This window comes from Mauremys reevesii, linkage group 1 (genome assembly GCF_016161935.1).
Source record: "Mauremys reevesii isolate NIE-2019 linkage group 1, ASM1616193v1, whole genome shotgun sequence".
In the NCBI taxonomy this organism is placed as follows: Eukaryota; Metazoa; Chordata; order Testudines; family Geoemydidae; genus Mauremys; species Mauremys reevesii.
This window is the reverse complement of record NC_052623.1, coordinates 122,237,547-122,261,436: the sequence shown is the minus strand read 5'-3', so window position 1 is coordinate 122,261,436 and position 23,890 is coordinate 122,237,547. Positions and strand designations below refer to the sequence as shown.

Below are 23,890 nucleotides of genomic sequence, written 5' to 3'. Positions count from 1 at the left end.
GCCGCCGAAAACCTGGAGCGGCTCGCAGGGCCCCTGTGGGGCCTGGGGCAAATTGCCCCACTTGCCCCCACCCCGGGCGGCCCTGGGTACCGGAGGTCCCTGCTGACTCAAAGGTACTAAGCTACGGGGTGGTTGGTACCGATCTAGTGGACAGAAGCAGGGAACGTTCCTTCTTTGATGTGGTCTTGGTAGGGTTTGTGTTAGTTCTCCTCTTTCCAAGTACTTTAGGAGACAGGTGGACTGGCAATGGGTGGACTTCTGGGGCACATGAGTTTCCCCCAGGCACCGAACACATTGCAAGCGTCTGTCAGAAACCAGAATTGCCTCACAACAAGAGAGGCAGCATTTAAAGCCAAGTGACCCTGGCATTCTGAGGAAAATTAATGTGCCTCAAGGGGATGAAAGGAAAAAAAGTTGTTGATTTTTTTTTAAATGGGGAGAAAAGAAATAAAAGGTTCTTAACCAACTAACCTAACTGCACTAAACTACTTGACTAAGCTAAATCTGACGTAAAGCGAGTGCACACACTGCTGGAGCTCCGACTCAGACCATGGGAGATTGAGAAGGAATGGGGGCAGGGGAGGAGCCACACATCATTAGTTAATTGCCGCTGCAGGTGTGAGGCGGGGAGAGTACCCGTGGCCCAGCCAGGTAGTGCTGTTGAAATTCTCTGACTAGAGTCGCAGGGTGCACAATCACCTAAAGTTGAGCACCAACAGGGACTCCACTCGAAGAAGAATTCTGGGTACCTACTTGCATTGCTGACACATCTACGCTGCTACTTTTAGCAATGCTAGCATGGGTATATCTACCTGGGTTGCAATCACACCTTGGACTGCAGTAAAGACACACCCCAAGGGGAGATGTTGAATGCTTGAGCCCTGTGAAGGGCCCATTTGTACTACAAACTGGAAATATACTGTAACCATTTCAAGGGATAACGAAGTTGTAACTACATCACCCATTTGGTTGTATTTGTTACATAAATGGGCCCTAGAAGAGAAAATTAAGTCTGAATTTCAAGAAAAAGTTTCTGAATGTGAAACTTCTTAGCCTGTTAATTTAGTCTGCTTCACCCAAGGAAAGTGGTGAAAATCCCATCTCTTGGCATTTTTTAAATTACACTGTACAAAACACTAAGAATGGGGAGCTCAACACTGGCCTAACTCAGTTGCTATTGAAGTCAATGGGAATTTTTTATGGACTTTAATGGGAGCAGAATTTAGCTAACACTGAGCACTTTTGAGGATCCCAATGATAAGGTGGGTGGTCCTAAAGGGTCCTTTGCATAGATAACTATTATGAAAAATGTTTTAAAACTAATGAATCAATAATAAATTATATAGAAATTTAGATGCAAGAACATACTTTCATTGCCAGGGTTTCTTGAAAGGAAGAAATTTTCTCAGTTTTTTCATCCACACATTCTTGTAAGGAGTCTTTTTCTGTATCCAGCTCAGCAATAGTTTCTTTGAGAATATGGATTTCTCCTTGTTGTGCAAGATTTTGTTTTGAAAAGTTATCTGCACGTATAATCATAAAGGGCTCATTTTTATTAACTCAATTTAAAATAATTATTTTCCATTTCACATAGCTTGATACACTTCTAAACCACAAGAAAACACAACTAAGGCCAAGAACCAGCAAAGCACTGAAGCATGACGACAGGGACAGAAATAGTCCCACTAATGTCAATGGGACTACTTGCATGCTTAAAGCCTGTGCTTGAGTGCTTTGCTGGATCAGGGCCTAACCTACTAAAGACTCGATGCAAATTTACCCCTTTTTAGGGTGTTTTTTAAATTGCAAATATTAAGACAATAATTATAATAACTCAATAATTATAATAAACCTAGGAAATAGGTTTAAAACAACAGAGCAAAGTGGAGTGCAAATTACAATATATAAAGCTGGGTATTATTAAACTCTTGTCCATGCGCAAAACATTGGTCTTCTCTGTTATGTTAAGAGAAATACGTTAACTTAAGACAGAAAGATCTATAAATGCTAATTATAAACCAAAAAAGGACACTGAGTATTCCACAGAAGAATATTCAGAATGAGTAACTAAAGAAAATTAACAAATTCATAACAAAAATGTCATGTAAATACTGCAAGACACTTTTAGCAGGCTGTAACTGAATTATATGACACTAAGGGTAAATCTACACTGGAGATGGGAACATGCGTCCCAGCAGATAGACAAATGCTACTCAAGTTAGTCTCTAAAAATAGTAGTGTGGCCACGGAAGCATGGGCTAGCTGCCCAAATACAATCACACCAGACCCCCTGGGTATGTACTCAGGTGGCTAGCCCAAACCACCTCCTGTGCTACTGTGTCCACACTACTATTTTTAGCATGCTAACTAGAGCAGAGCTAGCATGTCTCTCTCTATTAGTGCTGGGAAGCACGCTCATAGCTGCAGTGCAGCTACACACATATATACATACTCTATGTAAAGCAAACAAAGATCATGCTCTATCTATAACTTGTGAGAAATTACCAAAAGTTTTAGTAGTTAATAACTAATTAAATGCTTTTGACACAATGAATGCCTACATGCATATGTATTACACACAAGGCAACTAAATTAAAAAGAAAAGTATTGAGGCTGCAAAGTCAAACACTCAATACTCCTGGGGGAATTCTGCGTCAAAAATGCAAAATTCTGCACCAAAAAAATTCTACACATTTTATTTGTCAAAATAATGCAATATAATCACATCAGTTCCACTTATTTTGGTTATTTATTTAAATTACCATACAGAAAAAAAATCACAATAACTGTTCAGCATTTCCTAAACACATGAAAGTTAAGTTACAAATACTTGGTAACCAAGACCCTGAATTCCAGTTATAATCCTGGATTTTCATTTAAATTACATTACTTTTATTTTGGTGTTTTGAAAAGTAGAATGTCACTTTAAATTGCTCAGACTTTCACACAAGAAAGTTGTACAGTTTTGCTAATCATTGTCCTGCATTTTTTTATATGGATAAGTAAAATAGATCCTGAGCTGTAATCTAACTCTGCTGTACCTCTCTGGCAAAGGAAAAAAAGCAAGAAAGCACTCTGACCTTCCTAGCTGAGAATTACATTACTGTCATTTAAAATAAATCTCCTTTACACCACTCTGGCAAGGTAAAGGAGCCTTAATTGACTAAGAATGGGAACAATGGGAACAGTAGCAGCAGAGGAGAAAGTAAGACGGTCCGGTCTGGTATGGCGTACCGGCAAGAGCCAGTACGCCGTGCCGGACCAGCTTCCCCAGGCTGGTGATTTAAAGGGCCCGGGGCTCCTTGCAGTGGCTGGAGCCCCGGGCCCTTTAAATCGCCTCCTGAGCCCGACTGCTGGAGCCCTGGGTTAGTGGCGGCAGGGCTCCGGCGGTGATTTAAAGGGCCCGGGGCTCTGGCTGCTGTGGGGACCCTTGGGTATTTAAAGGCCCCACCTCTTCTGGTTGAGGCCATGCCCCTGCTCAGGACTCCAGAGTACTGGTAAGTCCTTTAAGTTACTTTCACCCCTGATTAGCAGCCTGCCTGTTTAGTTGTTACATTTTTGCTCTGCCTCAGGGACAGAGCCTGCTTCACACAGCTCTATGCCTCCAAACCCAGGAGACAGCAGCAGCGTCGAGAGGGACAGAGTGAGTCTCTCTCACTCATCCGCATGCAGACAGGTGCCCAGTCCCACTCCCTTAATGGCTTTCCATGGACACATGCCCAGCATCCCTTCTCTCCCCTGCGGTGATCTGCTCTCTGCTGCCAGCTGCTCCCAGCAGACGTGCCAGGGCTGCTGCGGAACGGGTGTGTGTTCCCCACAGCTTTCTTTGCTGTCCTGTTTTTCTGCAAGGGAGCCAAGAAATCTGCGGGAAGTATGAATTCTGCACCCCTGCAAGGCGCAGAATTCCCCCAGAAGTAACTCAGAAGTTATGACAGACCAGAATTAAGGTTGCCTGTGCTACTTTAGTTCAGTCTCCTTATGCATACATATTATCATACATCATTTAGTTATATTATTACAGTTTTTCCCCTGCCTCACTCATTGTACAGAATAAAGGGTGCTCACTCAGTGAGCTGCTATTCAGTATTTGTTTTCTCCTTATTGAACAACACGTGCTCCCAAGACTGAATTACTGCATACTATTCATGCTCTGCTGTGAAGAAATTGTTATAAATTTCCTCCTGAGTTTTTCTGTTGTGCTCATCACTACAGTATTCAAGTGCTTCAAACATTAATTTATTTTTACAACACCTCTGTGAGATGACAGGGCATTATCATCCCCATTTAACTGACAAGGAACTGAGGTACAAAAAGAGATTAAGGTCAAAAGTATCCACTAATTTAGGGTGACTAATTTGAGACACCTAGAATCTGTATGCAGCATTATATAGCACTTTATATATTCAAAGAACAACTTGAATTGAATTCCATTGCAGCTATGAATGCTCATCAATTCTGCAAATCAGGCCCCAGGGTCTCAAGTTTGGCACCCAGAAAATGAGGAACAAACAATTAGTGACCATTTTTAAAAGATGACTTTCCTATTGCGTTTCCTAGCATCACACAGGAACTGTGTGGCAGAGGAAAGGATAGAATCCAATTCCCCTGCCAGCATTCAGCTGCCTTAACCATGAGACCACCCTTTCTCCAACTCCCAACCTCATTCATCCACAACTTCCAAGAGGAGGGAACCAAATGGCTTTGGGGCAGCATGATAATTATACATAATTCAGGCTTTCACCTGTAGGTCATCAGAACAAATCCACCCTCAATCGGTCAATAGTTTATCCCTGGATGCCTCTGAGGAGCAGTGGGCACTGTCAGGGATTCTCTGCTCAATGTCCCCCTCTGAATCCCTCATTATTTACCTCTCACCTCACTCCTGCTCCTGTTTTTTTCATTTGTTGCCCCAACTACTTTCTTGTACCCTGGATTTAGTGGTTCCTCCTCCTCAATTGAGGGAGTGGGCCTTTAATTATGGGTGGGCCTACAGCTGCCTGCCCCAGTGGTACAAATAGTATACACCTTCCAAGGGGTACTCTTTCAACTATGGGGCCTATTTCAAATCCAAATGTTAAGTCATGCCTCCGAACAGAGTTCCTCTGGGGCCTGGTCTACACTAGGACTTTAATTCGAATTTATCAGCGTTAATTCGAACTAACCGCTCAACCGTCCACACCAGGAAGCCATTTAATTCGAACTAGAGGGCTCTTTAGTTCGCCACCCGGCAGGTGGAGTAAATTAGGCTTGGTGTGGATGCTAATCGAACTTAGCAGCTCGGGAGCTATCCCACAGTGCACCACTCTGTTGGCGCTCTGGACAGCAGTCCGAGCTTGGATTCTCTGGCCAGCCACACAGGAAATGACCATTTGAATTCATTTTCCTGTCTGGGCGGTTTGAATCTGACGTTCTGGTTGCACATCGGGCGAGCTCCGCAGCACCTGCAACGATGCAGAGCTCTCCAGCAGAGGAGTCCGGGCAATCCCAGAATAGAAAGAGGTCCCCAGCATGGAGTGACCGGGAAGTCCAGGATCTGATCGCTGTGTGGGGCGAGGAGTCTGTGCTCTCGGAGCTGCGCTCCAACAAGCGAAGGTTTCTAAAGCCATGAAAGACAAAGGATACAGCCGGGATGCGATACAGTGCCGCGTGAAAGTGAAGGACCTAAGACAAGGGTATCAAAAGTCAGCCAGCCCCAGACATGCCGCTTCTACGAGGCACTGCATGCCATTCTAGGTGGGTCTGCCACCAGTGCCCCACCAGTGACGGTGGACTCGAGGACGGAATAGTGTGACAGTTCCCCCTCCTGTTCGCCGATGGGGAAGATGAGGAAGGGTCTTTAGAGGACGGCGCAGGCGACATCGAACCCACTCCCGCTTTCCTGACAGCCAGGATCTCTTCATCACCCTCACAGAGATCCCCTACCAACCGTCCCTGCCCGTTAACCAGGACTCGGAATCAGGGAAGGATCAGGCGGTAAGTGCAACACACGTATAAACATTTATTTTTATAACATTGTTATAGAAAAATAGAAACAGTATTTACAAAATTCTAAATATTAAACTATAATATATATTAAATTATATGAAGAGAAGGTCCACACAAATGGACTTTAAAAATTCTAAATATTTACAATTTAAAACATTCTAAATATTAAACTATAATATATATTAAACTATATAAAGAGAAGGTCCACACAAATGGGGATAGAAAAATAGTCCTCTAGCGACATTTCTACGAAGGTGTCATTCAGTTCCTCAAGCCTCCGCATGAGGTTCGTCGGAAGAGGTCGCTTGTTGGGCGCTCCGTGGAAGCAGACTCTTCCACGCCAGGACATCCGAATATAGAGTGGAACCATCGCCTCTACTAGCATTGCTGCATATGGTCCTGGTCTGTGCAGTGCGTCCCGTAACATGGTCTTTCTGGGCACGAGTGACCCGCCTCAGGGTGATCTCGGTCTGCAAATACTGCATCTAAGTAGGGCAATTAGTGTAGTGTTACTATTGTTAATGGTTTACAATTAGGTTGAATAACAATGACCCTCGCCTAACAGCCACGTGCGAGAGGCCACAGAGAACAAGCATGCATTGATCGTTCCGTGCGCTGGCGGGAGGGGCTGCAAAGGATTATCCTTTCTGCTTTGCACATTGCCTTTAGCAGGAGATCACAGCTAACCAGTAACTGATAAGCAGTATGTACTGTAAGGCTTACCAGGACTTTGTGCAAGAGGATGCAGCTATCTTTGCGCTCTCCAGTGCAATGGCGATGAGAGCGTATTCGAAATCTCGGACTAGTTCTGAGATCTCCTGAGACTTGGTTCCCTCTTTGGTCTTGTTCACTGAAACTGACTAGACTGTGTTTACTGTTGGCAAACATGTATGTGTTCAAGGAAATCACCTACTTTTTCACATCACACAGCTTGGCTCCTTCCCGGACTGCCCGCCATCCCCAGAGGCTGGCTCAGATTAGAAAGAAAAGACAAGGGACGACATGTTCCAGGAACTGATGGCCAGCTCCAGAGCGGAGGCGGCAGAGCAGAGACAGTCGAGGGAGAGCCTGTGTCAGCAGCATCGCACACACCTGGAACGGGAGGATAGGTGGCGGCAGGAAGACCAGCAGGCGACTCAAACGCTGCTTGGTCTAATGAGGAGCAAGCGCCTTGTAGATGTTCTTCAAGACCGCAGTCAGGAGGAGAGAGCCCCCCTGCAGTGGATCTGCAACCGCCCTCCAACGCCAAGAAGTCCTGTCCCCCCCTCACCCAAAGTGACAAGACGGAGGGGCGGTAGTGGCCGTGAGAACTGTCCCTGCACACACCGATAATGTTAGAGACAACTGTAAATTTGTACAAGCTCTTTCTTTACAGCATCAACCAGTCCCAACTCCAAGTTCAAACCCCCCACTGTGTATTACATTATTAAAAGCAGTTTGGTGTTACTGACTGTTTCCGTCACGTTTCTGGTGTCAGAAGACTTTCTGTTGTTCTGTGGGGGGGGGGGAATTGTAATGTCACTGCATAGCCCACAGTGCCATGCTACAGACTTGGCTGCAGGGTCAACTGCAGGGCACACACAGACTGCAGTCACTAGGCACCAGGGACAGTCTGTGTGGTGTATGCTGCCCAGGTCTTTCCTTGAGGTGTATGCTTGTGCAGGGTCCTGGTGCCTGACATCCCGAATGTAAAGGCAGGCTTCCCTTCACATGCATTTGGACCGTAGTCACGATCCTCCCGGTGCCCCGAGCCCCAAAAATAGACCACATCCAGGGGCAGATACTCACCCTTCCCCACACCCCTCACCCTTCCAACGCCCAAACCCACAGCCGTCATGGTAACCCCTATCCACTTCCTGCAAACCCACCCATCAGTGCACACCTTAACCAGCACAGAATGCTTCCATGTTTCAACGAATAAACAGAAATGCAAAGTCAACGAAAGATTTATTATTAATTACTAAAACATGTCCTTAGTTTTAAAACGTCCTTGGGAAGTGGGGAAAACTTGGTTTATGATCAGGCTCTCTTAAAATCAAGTGGACAGTCACAGGTTACCCTGCTCTGCGAGGAAACTCGCTTTCAAAGCCTCCCTGATGCATATCGCTTCCCGCTGGGATATTCTCTCAGCACGGGTGTCTGGCTGATCGTAAACAGCAGCCAGGCGATTTGCCTCAACCTCCCAAGCGGACATCAAGGTCTCGCACTTTCTCTCACTGAGATTGTGGAGCACACAGCAAGCAGCAATAACTACGGGGATATTCTTTTCGCTGATGTCCGAGCGAGTCAGTAAGGTCCGCCATCTCCCTTGAGAGCACACTCCACCACCATTCTGCACTTGCTCAGCCGGTAGTTGAAGAGTTCCTTTTCAGTGTCCAAGGCGCCTGTATAGGGCTTCATGAGCCAGGGCATTAGCGGGTAGGCCGGGTCCCGAGGATCACTGTAAGCATCTGCACATCCCCAACCGTTATTTTGTGGTCCGGGAAGAAAGTGCCTGCCTGGAGGCGTCTAAACAGACCAGAGTTCCTGAACACACGCGTCATGAACCTTGCCCGCCCACCCGACGTTGATGTTGGTAAACGTCCCTATGGTCCACCAAAGCTTGCAGCACCATTGAAAAGTAGCCCTTTCGGTTAATGTACTCGCTGGCCTGGTGGGCTGGTGCCAGGATAGGGATGTGAGTCCCATCTATAGCCCCACCGCAGTTTGGGAATCCCATGCCATCTATGATGGCCTGGACATTTCCGACAGTCACTACCTTTGAGAGCAGTTGCTCAACGATTGCGTGGGCTACTTGAATGACAGCAATCCCCACGGTAGATTTGCCCACGCCAAAGTGGTTCGCTACTGACCGGTAGCTGTCTGGCGTGGCAAGTTTCCAGAGGGCTATGGCCACTCGCTTCTGCACAGTCAGGGCTGCTCGCATCCTTGTGTCCTGGCGCTTCAGGGCAGGGGACAGCAAGTCACACAGTTCAAGGAAAGTGCCCTTACGCATCCTGAAGTTTCGCAGCCACTCTGTGTCATCCCAGACCTGCAGCACTATGCGGTCCCACCAGTCTGTGCTTGTTTCCCGGGCCCAGAATCGCCGTTCCACACCATGAACTTGACCCATTGCCACCATGATCTCCACTGCCCCTGCTTTGTGAGAGGTCTGCGCCACTCTCCTCACCGTGCTGCCGGAGCCTCCTCGCCCGGTTTCTCAGCATCTGACTGTGGAAGAGGTGGACGATAATGTGCGAGGAGTTGACAATGGCCATAAGTGCAGCGATGATCGCAGCGGGCTCCATGCTCGCAGTGCTGTGGCGTCCACGCTGTAACCTACCAGAGAAGGGCGCGAACAGATTTGCGCTTTCAAGGAAGACAGGAGGCGGGATTGACGGTTCAATGACACATTTTTCCCCCAGCATGCATTGGGGAAATCCCTAATTCAAATGGGCAGCGGGAGTGCGGGAACTGTGGGATAGGTTCCCACAGTGCACCGCCAAAGTCGAAGCTGGCCCTGTGAATGTGGACTAAGAAGTTCGAATTTGTGTATTTAGTATGGATACACAAATTCGACTTATTAAGGTCGAATCCACAAATTCGACTTAAGTAGATTCGAAATAGTCCTGTAGTGTAGACAAGCCCTGGGAAGTGTCCACTGACTCCTTAAGATGCCTCTGAGAAGCAGTAAGTGCTGTCAGGAGTTCTCTGAGCTGTCAGGTGTTTTCTGAGCTGTCTCCCCTTCCAGTTCCCTAATTTTAAGCCTTTGACCTTCACTCCTGTCCCTGTTTTTTCCCCATTTGTTGTCCCCAGAATTTACTTGTGGCCTGAATCCCTCTTGGTTGAGGGTTTTTAGCTTTGGGAGGGGTTAGGTCCCCTATCTCCCAGCAACCACAACAGGTACACATAAGCAACTGAAAACAAAATCTCATATAACAGAAAACGTTGGGCCATTTTAACTGTAGGTTTTGCCACCTATAATCCATTTCATTTTCTTTTTGCAAACTGCTGCATTTTACTTTGGTGAGTGCAGATGATGTTGACTGTGATCTATAAAGTAGTTATCCAGTGCTATATAACTGGGCTCTAGTTTAGTCAATGGTACTCAAAATGCCCCACCATTCCTGCACCCATCTCTTTTACTCCTGTCTTGAGCATATTGCTCTGTACTGCGTTTGAAAATTTATTCTGACTACTTACATCCTTTATTAAAAGAACAGTCCCACGAAGTACTATCTCAGCACCTTGCAGAATTGGGAGCTACCGTTTATTAAGCAAATATTACTGATGAGCCCAAACAAATCAAATGGGTAACAAAACTTATTGTTCAACTAATAGTATGAGCAGTTTATCAGGAATAACTTTATTGATAACCAGCTTAATTATGCTGGTCTGAGAGGGAGAAAAGTCCTTCTAAAAACAGAAAATAAGTTATTTGCTTTTTGTTGATGAAAGTAAGAAAAAAAAGTTTTTTGATGTATCCATATGCTTTCCTCTAGCCATAAAATATAAAACTATTTTAATTTTGAATTTCTGTTGATGAATTAATTGTTTTGCCTTTGTACTACTGGAACACTTAAAATAGTATAAAATAAAACAGTTGATTAAACATTACTTTTTATATAACGTGGAAGAAGTGAGGAAGAGAAAGCAATACTGCCACTAATTTTAACTAAATATCTAACTCACCAATTTTTTCATCCAAAACCATAATTTTCTCCTGGGTAAGTTGTAATTCATATTTTTTTTTAGCAAGATGTCGCTGCGTCTCTGAAAGACTCTGTTCTGTCTTTTCATTTAATAAGCTGTGGAAGTATTAAGAGTGACAGCTTTAATGCAAACATTGTATATTAATATGGCTTTTCTCACATTCTCTAATGTCACCACAACTGCCAAAGTTAAATAAATCAGCATTTCTTGAGATATTTCAAGTAATCTTGGATATTGCACCAACATTTATCTTAGTCTATCTTTAATTATGAAAACTGGTCTATTCCTGTGATGAATCCCACAGAATTAGAGGTGTTTTGAGAGACTGGACAGCTCAAAGGATTAGAATAAGATAAAAAAAAACTTTTAATCAACTATAAGCTCTGATTAGAAGATGCCTAAGACTGGGATGGGCAAAGTTACAAACTTATAAATCATGACTGAGGTGCACTGATAGAGCTAGATAGTGAAGCTTATACCTGCTCAAACTGTGCTTTGGAACTGGAAAGAGCTATTAGTGCTACTTTGAAGGTATAACAAGAACAATCTTAAAAATAATTGAAATTAAGATAAAGAACACAGATTTTTTTTGATGGTGCTCATGAAGCTGAGAGACTAACAGGAAGTAGCAGTAACTTTAGAGCAGAGTTTCTCAGATGTTTTCATAATACTGGACACATCTTAAAAGAGAACGAGTGTATCATGGGCCAGCCCCACTCACATTCACAATTCTGTGGAGCAGCTCCCCTGTCCATCACAGATCTATTCGTAATAGTGCAACATTCACATGGCAACTACAGCAATTACTTGTAAGTAACAGAAGACATGTATCTGAAGCATGTTTAAGGGGAGTAGATTTTTTTACCATCTTGGAAAAGAATCACAATATCTTTCCTTCCAATGTGTTCCCCTCTCTCCTGTACATACTTCTGTGCCACCTTGTCCTCTTCTTCCCCAGTTCTCTGCACATGCTTCCTTTTTGTTCATCTTTCTCCTTTGCCACCTGGTTCCCCTCTTCCCTCCTGCACATGCTGCCTAACGTGCCTTCTTCCCTGTAGTCCTCTCCTGAGGATGGCTCATGGCTCTTGTCTCACTAGTGGCTCTTAGTAATGGCTAGAAGTTTCAGTCAGGCTGGTAGCTCCAATCCTTGAAAGAAGCTCCAATATCATTTCCTCCTCTTGGAGCCTCTCTCAAGTACAGAGAGAGGGCAGCTTGAGGAGGCTGAAACCTGGCTATTACATGAAATGTATGTTTGTTACTGTATTTACTTCAATTTATAGAAGTAAAGAAGGGTCTTAAAGGAGTTACAAAACTTAAATATAAAATTAGCTGCTGACAATATCCAACAAAATGTAACCCTTAAACACTCCTAGAAAAATCCCTAACCCCACATAAACCTCAATCCTCATCAAATTTCACCTTTTGCAAAAGCCAGTGAAAATAGGTATGTCTTGCAGCATGCTCTGAAGGTCAACAAACCTAGGCTATATCAGACCAAGGTGAAGGCTGGGGAAGGAAGGAGAGTTGATTACAAATCTGAGGGCCCCTCATGAGAACAGTCTGTTACAAGCTCCTTCTCCTTCAAATAAACAGAAAAGCTTTGACAAAACAGTGGATATATGCTTATTTTATAATTGCAGTCGTTTTTATGTATATGCTTTTATTTACCTTAGTGAAGCACATTCTGCTTTTTGTCTGCTGAGCTCACTTTCTGAATCCAGTGCCCTTCTTGCCAATATTTTCATCTCCATTTCCACAGAATCTATGGTCTCTTTCATCAGTGCTATCTTTGATATTTGTTCCAAACGTTCACTGTCAAGCTATAGGAGTAAAATGACTAGACATTAAGAACAGCAGAAAAAAACAACCAGTTACTAACCTTCTTGTAACTGTCGTTCTTTGAGATGTGTTGCTCCTGTCCATTCCAATTAGGTGTGTGCGCGCACGTGTGCATGACAGACAGAAGATTTTCCTGCTAATACTATCCGTAGGGTTAGCCTGGACACCCTCTGGGGTTGTGCCTTCATGGCACTTGACATAGGGCCCTGCCAACCTGCCACCCTCTCAGTTCCTTCTTGCCTGCTACTCTGACAGAGGGGTAGGAAGGTGGATATTGGAATGGACATGAGCAACACATCTCAAAGAACTGTTAGGAGTAGGTAACTGTTTTTTCTTCTTCGAGTGACTGCTCATGTCAATTTCAATTAGGTGATTCCCAAGCCTAAATTTGGAGCTTAAATGCTTACCAAATGCACTCCTTACCAAAGGCTGCATCATCTCTGGCCTGCTGGGTAATGGCATAATGTGATATGAATGTATGAACGGAGGATCACATCACCGCTCTGCATATTTCCTTTCCCAGATGGCTGAACCATGTCCTTGATCCTGAAGGAAGGTGGAATGCATCCATGATGGAAATGTTTCTGCTGCATGGCAGGAGTGTGAGTACACCTTCCTCCCAAAAAGGTCCAATTTTTTGGCCTCTCAATTTTTTGGGGAGGGCCCCTGGTATCCCTGGTGCTCGCACTGGTTGGCCGTATCCACTACCAGGGAATCCGGCGGGGGGTGCGTATAAAGATGTTAAAACCCCTTGGAGGGGACAAAATATCTCCGCTCATATCTTTTAGCGGTAGGAGGCAAAGAGGCCGGGGTCTGCGACAGGGTCTTAGTGACTTCACTGATAGTCTTTATCAGTGGCAGCGCAATACGGGATGGTCCAGGAGGGGAAAGGATATCCACCATAGGGTTGGCATCCTCCACCGCTTCCTCTGTATTGATGTTAAGGTTCTGGGCCACCTGTCTCAGCAGCTGTTGTAGAACCCTGCTGTCCTTCAAGGCCGGATCAGTCAATGTGCCTACCCCCACCTTGTCTGGGGAGGAAGAGTACGAGAGACTGACTAGAGACAGAGCCTGCTCTCTGCCCTTAGCCCCTCTGGGGTCCCAAAGGGCGAAGATCTCTGGCGCTGAAGCCTACAGGAAGGTTCCTGGAGCTGAGAGTGTCAGTGCCGGTGGCTCAGATGGTATCAGTGCTGGAACCGTCAACGCTGGTATTGTGATCGGCTGTGTTACTGTTGATGTCCCTGGTGCTGAAGGCGTCTGCGGCAGCCAAAGGATGCTGAGACTACCAACACTGACCTGGATCCCTGGCTCTGCTCCTGGCTCTGGTGATAGGCCCAGGGTGTCCAGAAGGGACATTAGGGTAGGGCTTGCCACTGATTCGGCCATGGTGCCGGGTAAGGCTGATGGTCTCTGCAGGACAGGGACCTCCTGCTCCTACTGGAGCATAATGACTCCGCTTCCGACTCCAAAGTCTCCAACTGGGACAACCACGGAGGTGAAAAACCCCTTGGTGCTGGGGATCGATACCACGAGCTGTGGGACCAGTGTGGCTTCTCCACATGAGCTGCAGGTGCTGAAGGGCAGTGCACCAGGGATGGTGCACGTAGACCCATCATCACCAGCTTGCCCATTGATTGCACCAGGGCCCGAACCAGTGCCAGCGACCTCTCTCACCTTGGAGGGGAGGTTGGTGCCATAAGTGCCAAGAGACCTGACACAGCTTCAAACGCGTCCAGTGTGGAGGGGAGCTGCATGTCTTCATTCTGGCAGGCTGGCAAGTGATGGGGGTCCAGACATGACTGAACCCCCGTTGGGGCAGGAGTCAACAAAACCCATTGCGGTTGAGCCGCCTGGTCCTTAGGCCTACCTGGAGAATGACCTCTGTCAGGTTTCTTCTTCTGAGGTGCTGGGGATTGCGATCGGTGCCTCACGGAGGTCTGTGGCATGGCTCTGTGCATGGAGCTATGGTGGTGCTGAGGGTCTCTGGAAGAGTCCTTCCTCGGCACCAGCTTGCAGGTCGAGGGTGCCGGCGCCCTGCACACCAAAGAGGAGGTGCTTGGGGCTGGCTCCAGCATGCTGGAGTCTGACTGGGGTCAAAGAGCTGCCTCCATGAGTAAAATACGTAAGTGCTGATCCCAGTTTTTTAGACGGGAGAGGTCCTAAGACAGAACCCTCTGCAAATTTTGCAGCGCTCCGAGATAACCCTCGCCGAGACACGTCAAGCACAAAGTGTGCGGATCGCTTCTGGGCAGACCTGCAGCAGTCTATACATGCCTTGAAGCCTGGGAACCAAGGCATGCCCCAGTGCTGGGGGATCGCTGTGTGTGTGTGTGGGGAGAACCCCCAAAGGAAACTTAAGAAATTACCACTAACTACTAATAACTAACTACAACTATATAAAATGGAGAGAAAGGACACTGCCAAGAAAACGTGCTTGCCAAGGCAAAAGCTACGGGATGTTCCAGCTAGCCATCACTGGCAGCAAGAAGGAACTGATGGGGTGGCGGGTTGGCAGGGCCCTATATCCAATGCCAAGAAGGAGCAACTCCAGGAGGTGCCCAGGCCGACCCTACTGATACTGCTAGGGGAAAAATCTTCAGGCTGTCGTGCACGCAGCACGCACACACCTAATTGGAATTGACATTAGCAAACACTCAAAGAAGAGTATGTCTTATATAGAATATTTTTTCTGCTAGTTCAAATTATACTCTGATTTGTACTGTAAATCTTTTATTTGAAAGGCAGATCTCCATAGCATCTTCTGAGCTCAGGGCCTGATTCAAAGCCCACTGATTAATGGAAAGAAATTGGAGTGTGTCTCTCATCTTTCTTGTAGTATATCTATGTATCCGACATAGAGCAGCACTGGCAAAACTATACTATTTGCCTGAGACAGATCATAGAAAGAAAGTGTGAGTTACTGGGTCATATCTTTCAGCTCTAGTAATAGGTTGCCCCGCTAGTGGAAATCTTGGTTTGGTGCTTATGCCCAACCATAAAACTCATATGGTGCCTAAAAGAATTAAAAATCACAGAGTTGGATGATATAGCACAAGGTATTGTAACATGATGATGATCATAGAATATCAGGGTTGGAAGGGACCTCAGGAGGTCATCTAGTCCAACCCCCTGCTCAAAGCAGGACCAATTCCCAACTAAATCATCCCAGCCAGGGCTTTGTCAAGCCTGACCTTAAAAACCTCTAAGGAAGGAGATTCCACTACCTCCCTAGGTAACTCATTCCAGTGCTTCACCACCCTCCTAGTGAAAAAGTTTTTCCTAATATCCAACCTAAGCCTCCCCCACTGCAACTTGAGACCATTACTCCTTGTTCTGTCATCTGCTACCACTGAGAACAGTCTAGATCCATCCTCTTTGGAACCCCCTTTCAGTTAGTTGAAAGCAGCTATCAAATCCCCCCTCATTCTTCTCTTCTGCAGACTAAACAATCCCAGTTCCCTCAGCCTCTCCTCATAAGTTATGTGATCCAGCCCCCTAATCATTTTTGTTGCCCTCCGCTGGACTCTTTCCAATTTTTCCACATCCTTCTTGTAGTGTGGGGCCCAAAACTAGACACAGTACTCCAGACGAGGCCTCGCCAATGTCGAATGGAGGGGAATGATCATGTCCCTCGATCTGCTGGAAATGCCCCTACTTATACAGCCCAAAATGCGGTTAGCCTTCTTGGCAACAAGGGCACACTGTTGACTCATATCCAGCTTCTCGTCCACTGTAACCCCTAGGTCCTTTTCTGCAGAACTCCTTCCTAGCCATTCGGTCCCTAGTCTGTAACAGTGAATGGGATTCTTCTGTACTAAGTGCAGGACTCTGCACTTGTCCTTGTTGAACCTCATCAGGTTTCTTTTGGCCCAATCCTCTAATTTGTCTAGGTCCCTCTGAATCCTATCCCTACCTGCCAGCGTATCTACCACTTCTCCCAGTATAGCGTCATCTGCAAACTTGCTGAGAGTGCAGTCCACGCCATCCTCCAGATCATTAATGAAGATATTGAACAAAATGATGATGCTAATGAGTGAAAGAATCACAGTGCAGTAAAATCACTGCATCAAAAATATAAGACATAGCTCTCTCCTGAGCAAAGACACCCAGATAGATTACTGTAGAGCAGAGGTAGGCAACCTATGGCACGTGTGCCGAAGGCGGCACGCGAGCTGATTGTCAGTGGCACTCACACTGCCCGGGTCCAGGCCACCGGTCTGGGGGGCTCTGCATTTTAATTTAATTTTAAATGAAGTTTCTTAAAACATTTTTAAAACCTTATTTACTTTGCATACAACAATAGTTTAGTTATATATTATAGACTTATAAGAACATAAGAAAGGCCGTACCGGGTCAGACCAAAGGTCCATCTAGCCCAGTATCTGTCTACCGACAGTGGCCAATGCCAGGTGCCCCTGAGGGAGTGAACCTAACAGGCAATGATCAAGTGATCTCTCTCCTGCCATCCATCTCCATCCTCTGATGAACAGAGGCTAGGGACACCATTCTTACCCATCCTGGCTAATAGCCATTTATGGACTTAGCCACCATGAATTTATCCAGTCCCCTTTTAAACATTGTTATAGTCCTAGCCTTCACAACCTCCTCAGGTAAGGAGTTCCACAAGTTGACTGTGCGCTGCGTGAAGAAGAACTTCCTTTTATTTGTTTTAGCCCTTCTAAAAACATTAAAATGTATTACCGGCACGCGAAACCTTAAATTACAGTGAATAAACGAAGACTTGGCACACCACTTCTGAAAGGTTGCCGACCCCTGCTGTAGAGCATAAGGCTCCAATTTAAGTCTTATTAAGCTATCCCTGTACTGCCCTTAATTCTGTAGTCCAGAAACAAAGAATAATTCCAGAATCTCAATTTGGATTTCCTGCAAACCAACATTAAAATCAGATCGCTTCAAAAAGGTAACAGCTTGATTAGTAAAAGGTTTCAGCTTAATATTCAAAGAAATCACTTGCTCTAATCTATTTAAAGATTTAACACTAAGAAAAAAAAACCTATACAAATTCTCCACCTTCTTCTCTCTCCTAGTTTACTGATTCACTACTTTGCTCTAATCCAGGGTTTCTCAAACAGGGCTCGCCGCTTCTGCAGGGAAAGCCCGTGGTGCACTGGGCGCGGGCCGGTGTGTTTACGTGCCCCGTATGCAGGTCTGACCGATCGCGGCTCTCACTGGCCGCGGATCGCTGCTCCAGGCCAATGGGAGCAGCGATCCGCAGCCAGTGGGAGCCGCTATTGGCTGGACCTGCGGACAAGGCAGGTAAACACACCGGCCCGGCCCTCCAGGGACTTTCCTTACAGAAGCAGTGACCCCTGTTTGAGAAACCCTGCTCTAATCAATGGTCAAACCATTTGAGAGCAAATCAATAGGACTCCTGTACATTCAGCAACTTTCTCAACATTAAAATCACAAGACCCGAATATTGAAGTACCAGCCTCCATATTTATCAAGTGAGTTGCAGAAAGAAAAGAGTGTCCATTAATCAAGGGGATTCCCAAGAGAATGCAGAGTACAGAACAACTATTTAAACTTGTAAATCAAGGCTTAAATTCTCAACAATTATTTTCTCGAGCCCCCTCCCACACCACTAGGGGTCCCATGGATCTGAAGCCCTGAGCCACAAGGCTCCCGTAGGTTTGAAAATATTTACCAGAGCCCCACTCCGGTGGGCTCTGGATGAATTTAAGCCCTGCTTGTAAGTAAATGTTCAGTTACTGGTATATTAGAATCTCACTTTGAGAGCAATACAAGCTTCCATTACATTTTTCGATGTGGGTGAACTCAAGTTTTTACTTCAAACACTATAATCTCTGAAACAATATATTTAATATGTACATTTTCTTTATTAATGTTTTTCTTTTATAAATTAAGGACTCCAGCCAACACTTTACTCATCTGAACAATCAAATTGACTTAAATGGGACAATTCAGGCACGTACAGTTACTCATATGTGCATTTAGAAAAGCAGGCCCTAAAACTATACCCGCAGATCTTTAACCACGAATGTCACCTTTATGACATTAATAACAATTCGATATGTAAACAAGACATATTTTCCTTACATCTTGAACTGTTGATTCCAGCTCTTCAACTCTCTGTTCCAAGTGAGCCTTCTCATTAAATGCAGTCTCCTGGGCAATCTGTTTCAAACAACAACAAAAAAAACATACAAAACATTACTTTTAAAGTTCATTGCATACATTTAGTTTAACCACATATTGGATACCACATTGCAAATTTAACTATACTATGATGCTATAACAAGCTGGGATAAAAATCAAACCTTTAACCTCTCCCTGAGGCTATCTCGTTCTGTGGTCATCCTTCGGAAGTCAGAAACAGCCGCATCCCTTTCTGTCTCCACACGCCTTAAGATCGCCTGTGCTGTCACAGTCGTTTTAGGAATCTTGGGGGATTTGATAACATCTCGGCGAAGTCGGGATATTTCTTCCTGTGCCTGTTATTTTTAAACACATGTGAAATGTGAAACAGATAATGTAATGTATTATGGACTAAATATTTTACAAATAAGGCTGGTCAAAAATTTTCCATCAAAACTTTAACAGAAAATTGGATTTGTCACTGAATGTTTTTGCAAAAAAAGTCTGCTTTCTGCAAAATTTGAGATTTTTTCATTGAAAAACTAAGCACCTGACATTCCAATGCTGCATCACGTGCTGGTATCAAGAAAGACTATGGTGCATCATGGGAGATATAGTCTGAACAGGAAGTTTGGCCTATAGAAAGGAATAGAAACACGAGGCACCAAAACTACAACTCCCATAAGATGCTGCAGTGGCATGTCCAAATCAAACTATTTACATTATTGGCAGAAATTTTTCAGTTTTGGATTTTTCAAAAAGTCAACATCTAAAAAAAAAAATTCTGACCAACTTTAATCACAAGACATGTAACTAGTGATATAAGTGCACCTCAGCAATGTTGTGGGTAATGAGGTCTAAGTCTGAATGCAATGACTCATGTATGTATTCTTTGATTCAGGAAAGCATCCCTATTCAGGACAACATTTATGAATGAGCTTAAATTGAAGTCAAGGGGACTTAAACACCTGCCTAAGTGCCATCCCGAATCGGGATAAACTTCAACCGTAGAATCTTCCAGAGTAGATGAGACCTGAATTTCTAATGCAAGTACAAGACTAAAATATTTTTTCTTTTAAAGTGCTGCAATTATTATTTTTCCACTAGCTTTCTTGCTCCTGTGAATACAATTACCCGATCATAAAGAATGATGATTTTGTCTCTCTCAGCTGTTAGAACCTTGATGTTACCCTGAATTTCTGCCATGTGGCGCTCATATTTTTCCAGCATTGACTTAAGTTCTTCACGTTCTCTGAATATTTTCATAACTTCTGGATCTGAACTCATTCCCTTAAAGAATGTCAAAAAAGTTTAATGATGAGAAACAAATTTTACACATTTCCTAGTACTTTAGGTTTTGAAATTACTACTATACACACACAAAATAGAAAGCCCAGCCCTGAACAGATTCAACACAATCAAAACTAGATGCATATGCATTTTTATCAATGTTATATACTAAATAAAAACACTAAATGGAGATTGGAAATCTCTTTCATGTGCAAAAACTCAATCTTCTCAATCTGACTCAGTATTCTCTACTCACTTTATATCATGAAACTAAAGGGTTTGGTTCACCTTTTTTTGGGCTAGTAATTGCCTATCACAAAACTATTTTTATTAAACACCTTATGAAGTATTTAAATGTAATCACAGTAAGCCTTAAGGAGATGTAAATCTAGAACAAGGCAGTGCTTAGCTACGTGTGAATTGCCTGAGGTTGCCATCCATTTTCATAACTAATAGACTATCTTATTACTGAACATGGATTTGGAGCCACGTCCTGTGTTAAGGATTTCAGTACAAAATAAATGCATGACTGCTATTCTATAATGTATTCCAAGCTTACCTGGATAGGTGAAGAATGTTTTGAAATGCTGCTACGAGTGGGGCTGTGCTTAGGACTTGAAGATGTGTTTCGAAACATCTTCTTCAAATTCTCAGCTTCACTTTTATAATAATCTCTGTCCTCCTCCAATGTCTTGATAAAGGTATCAAGTCTTGAAGGAGACTTCCCTAGTGTTTTTTCAGATTCTGTTTCTAAAATAACCTTTTAAGTACCAAAACGAAAAATGTGTTCATTGAAATATAACATTTTAAAATGTAATGCACTTATATTTCAACACAAAGTGGATAAACATACTTTTCAAAATATTAAAGTGAAGTAACTACTTGAGGATATCGGCATTTTCACATTTTGAAACATTTTCCCAACTACAAGTAGGTAATTCTACAGTTGATCTAATAGGATGTTCAGTTATTCAGTTTCTTCCATCTTTTCTCTTAACTACTTTTCCTTTTACAAGAGTTCTCCTTTAAACTTTCAGCGTCTTAAATATAACAAAGATTGTGTACTTAGACGGCAACTTGAGAATGCTTCCTGCTTAAAAGGTAATCCTGAGCTAAATAAACTCCAAGACAAAATGGGGAAGTGATGATTAACCCTTGATACGTTACCACCAAGTTAACAAGAAGCACCATTAAACTACTGACTTATAGTGTCTAATTATTATATTATAACTAGGGCTGTCGAGGGATTAAAAAAAATGAATTGCAATTAATCATGCGATTAAAAAAAATAACACAATTAAACAATAGAATACCGTTTATTTAAATATTTTGGATGTTTTCTACATTTTCAAATATATTGATTTCATTTGCAACACAGAATACAAAGTATATAGTGCTCACTTTATGTTTATTTCTGATTACAAATATTTGCACTGTAAAAAACAAAAAATCATATTTTTCAATTCACCTAATACAAGTACTGTAGTGCAATCTCTTTATCATGAAAGTTGAACTTACAAATGTAGAATTATGTACAAAAAATAACTTCATTCAAAAATAAAACAATGTAAAACTTTAGCGCCTACAAGTCCACTCAGTCCTATATCTCGTTCAGCCAATTGCTCAGACAAACAAGTTTGTTTACATTTGCAGGAAATAATGCTGCCTGCTTCTTGTTTACAATGTCACCTGAAAGTGAGAACAGGTATTTGCATGGCATTCTTCTAGCCGGCGTCTCAAGATATTTACATGCCAGATGCACTAAAGATTCATATGTTCCTTCATGTTTCAATCATCATTCCAGCATGGACACGTCCTCTGATGACAGGTTCTGTTCGATAGCAATCCAAAGCAGTGCGGACCGATGCATGTTCATTTTGATCCTCTGAGTCAGATGCCACCAGCAGAAGGTTGATTTTCGTTTTTGGTGGTTTGGGTTCTGTAGTTTCCACATCCGGAGTGTTGATCTTTTAAGACTTCTGAAAGCATGCTCCACACTTCGTCCCTCTCAAATTTTGGAAGGCACTTCAGATTCTTAAACCTTGGGTCAGTTAGAAATCTCACATTGGTACCTTCTTTGCATTTTGTCAAATCTGCTGTGAAAGTGTTCTTAAAACAAACATGTGCTGAGTCATCATCCGAGACTACTACAACATGAAATATATGGCATAATGTGGGTAAAACAGAGCCGGAGACATACAGTTCTTCCCAAGGAGTTCAGGCACATATTTAATTAACACTTTTTTTTTTAAACTAGCATCATCAGCATGGAAGCATGTCCTCTGGAATGGTAGCCAAAATATGAAGGGGCATACAAATGTTTAGCATATCTGGCATGTAAATACCTTGCAATGTCAGCTACAAAATGTAAACGCTTGTTCTCACTTTCTGGTGACATTGTAAATAAGACGCAGATAGCATTATCTTCCATAAATGTAACCAAACTTGTTTGCCTTAGCGATTAGCTGAACAAGAAGTAGGACTGAGCAGACTTGCAGGCTCTAAAGTTTTGCTTTGTTTTGTTTTGAACGCAGTTATCTAACAAACAAACAAAAAAATCAACATTTGTAAGTTGCGCTTTCACGACAAAGAGATTGCACTACAGTATTTGTATGAGGTAAATTGAAAAATACTATTTCTTTTATCATTTTTACAGTGCAAATATTTGTAATAAAAAATAATATAAAGTGATCAGTGTACACTTTGTATTCTGTGTGGTAATATAAATCAATATATTTGAAAATGTAGAAAGACATCCAAAAATATTGAATACATTTCAATTGGTATTCTATTGTTTAACAGTGCGATTAAAACTACGATTAATCACAATTAATTTTTTGAGTTAATCGCACATGTTAACTGTAATTAATCAACAGCTCTAATTATTACTACTTCTACTACTACTACTAGGAAAAACATGAGGTTGTCATGTCTGGTGTTGGTAATGGATGGTGAATTTTGAGGATGATAGTAAACTGGAGGGTAGGTAACTATGTTAATTAAAGGTCATCTGCAAAGAAAAAAAATGGTGTGAGTTTTTTGTTTTTTTATGATGTGTAAACAGGATCTACCCATATTTTTCTGCTTTTTTTTTTTTACTTTAAAAATGCCAAGAATGTCAAGTAACATCTTCCACATCTTCCTTAGTATTGAGAGGAAACTCTTTGGAGGTCTCAGATGTGGACTGCGGGGGAGGTAGGGAGGGTATCAAGCCTTTATTTGAGCAGGCAGGTGCTGAGTCTTTAACAATGATATCTTTTCTCCCAAATATTTCTAATTAATTTAAATTTAAATAGATGTTAAACTGAACGAGAATCACTTTCTCTTTCACTCAAATTTGACCTGATTAGAGTCCTAATAGGTTTATATTACATCAAGTTCTCCAGACATCTACAGAATCTTTCAGGAAAAAAGGATAGAAAAAACCTGATTTTCTAATGGAATAGAAATAAAGCAGGGAAGAAGGCCTGAAAGGGTTTTTAAAATATGCACTCATTGCTGTTGGATGATAAACCAAATGTTTAGTTTTACAAGTCACCTTTAAAAATTGTTGAACATTCATGAAATAAGATCTGTACACCGTTTCTGTGTTTTGGCTGAGAAAAATCCCATTTCAATACGAGTTCATTTTATCACACAAGTAGATACATGTGCTATAAATACATCTCAATTTAGCATAACTATAACAATACAAAAAGGCTATTTTGCTTGGCAATGTTCAATGACAGGATCATAGGAAAATCTTTGATGGGGCCCAATTCTACAGGGCTCTTAATTCCCACAATTCCTACTCACAAGATCAAAGCCACTAAGGCCCTAATCTGGTAGTGAGATCTGCAGAGGGGTCCTTCCACAGGAAATTCATTAAACGACTGGGGTCTAAGAAGCAAATGTAATTACCAAAAGCCTTATACTGTAGGCACGGAAATGTGTGGAAAAAGCTTAATATTTTAGTATGGTAAGA

The 23,890-nt window shown here is 43.1% G+C and overlaps 1 protein-coding gene across 10 annotated transcripts in view; it reads right to left on the bottom strand.

The window, feature by feature from the left end:
* TSGA10 (testis specific 10) overlaps positions 1-23,890 on the bottom strand; it is an 83,156-nt gene that overhangs the window by 43,562 nt on the left and 15,704 nt on the right. For all 10 annotated transcript variants that reach the window (XM_039519784.1, XM_039519793.1, XM_039519786.1 and 7 more), the window contains 7 exons: positions 20,486-20,686; positions 19,771-19,926; positions 18,819-18,992; positions 18,598-18,675; positions 12,346-12,497; positions 10,657-10,772; positions 1,369-1,523 (listed from right to left, as the gene is read on the bottom strand). In XM_039519784.1, the coding sequence (XP_039375718.1) occupies positions 1,369-1,523; positions 10,657-10,772; positions 12,346-12,497; positions 18,598-18,675; positions 18,819-18,992; positions 19,771-19,926; positions 20,486-20,686 (1,032 nt within the window). The remainder of the gene's footprint in view (positions 1-1,368; positions 1,524-10,656; positions 10,773-12,345; positions 12,498-18,597; positions 18,676-18,818; positions 18,993-19,770; positions 19,927-20,485; positions 20,687-23,890) is intronic.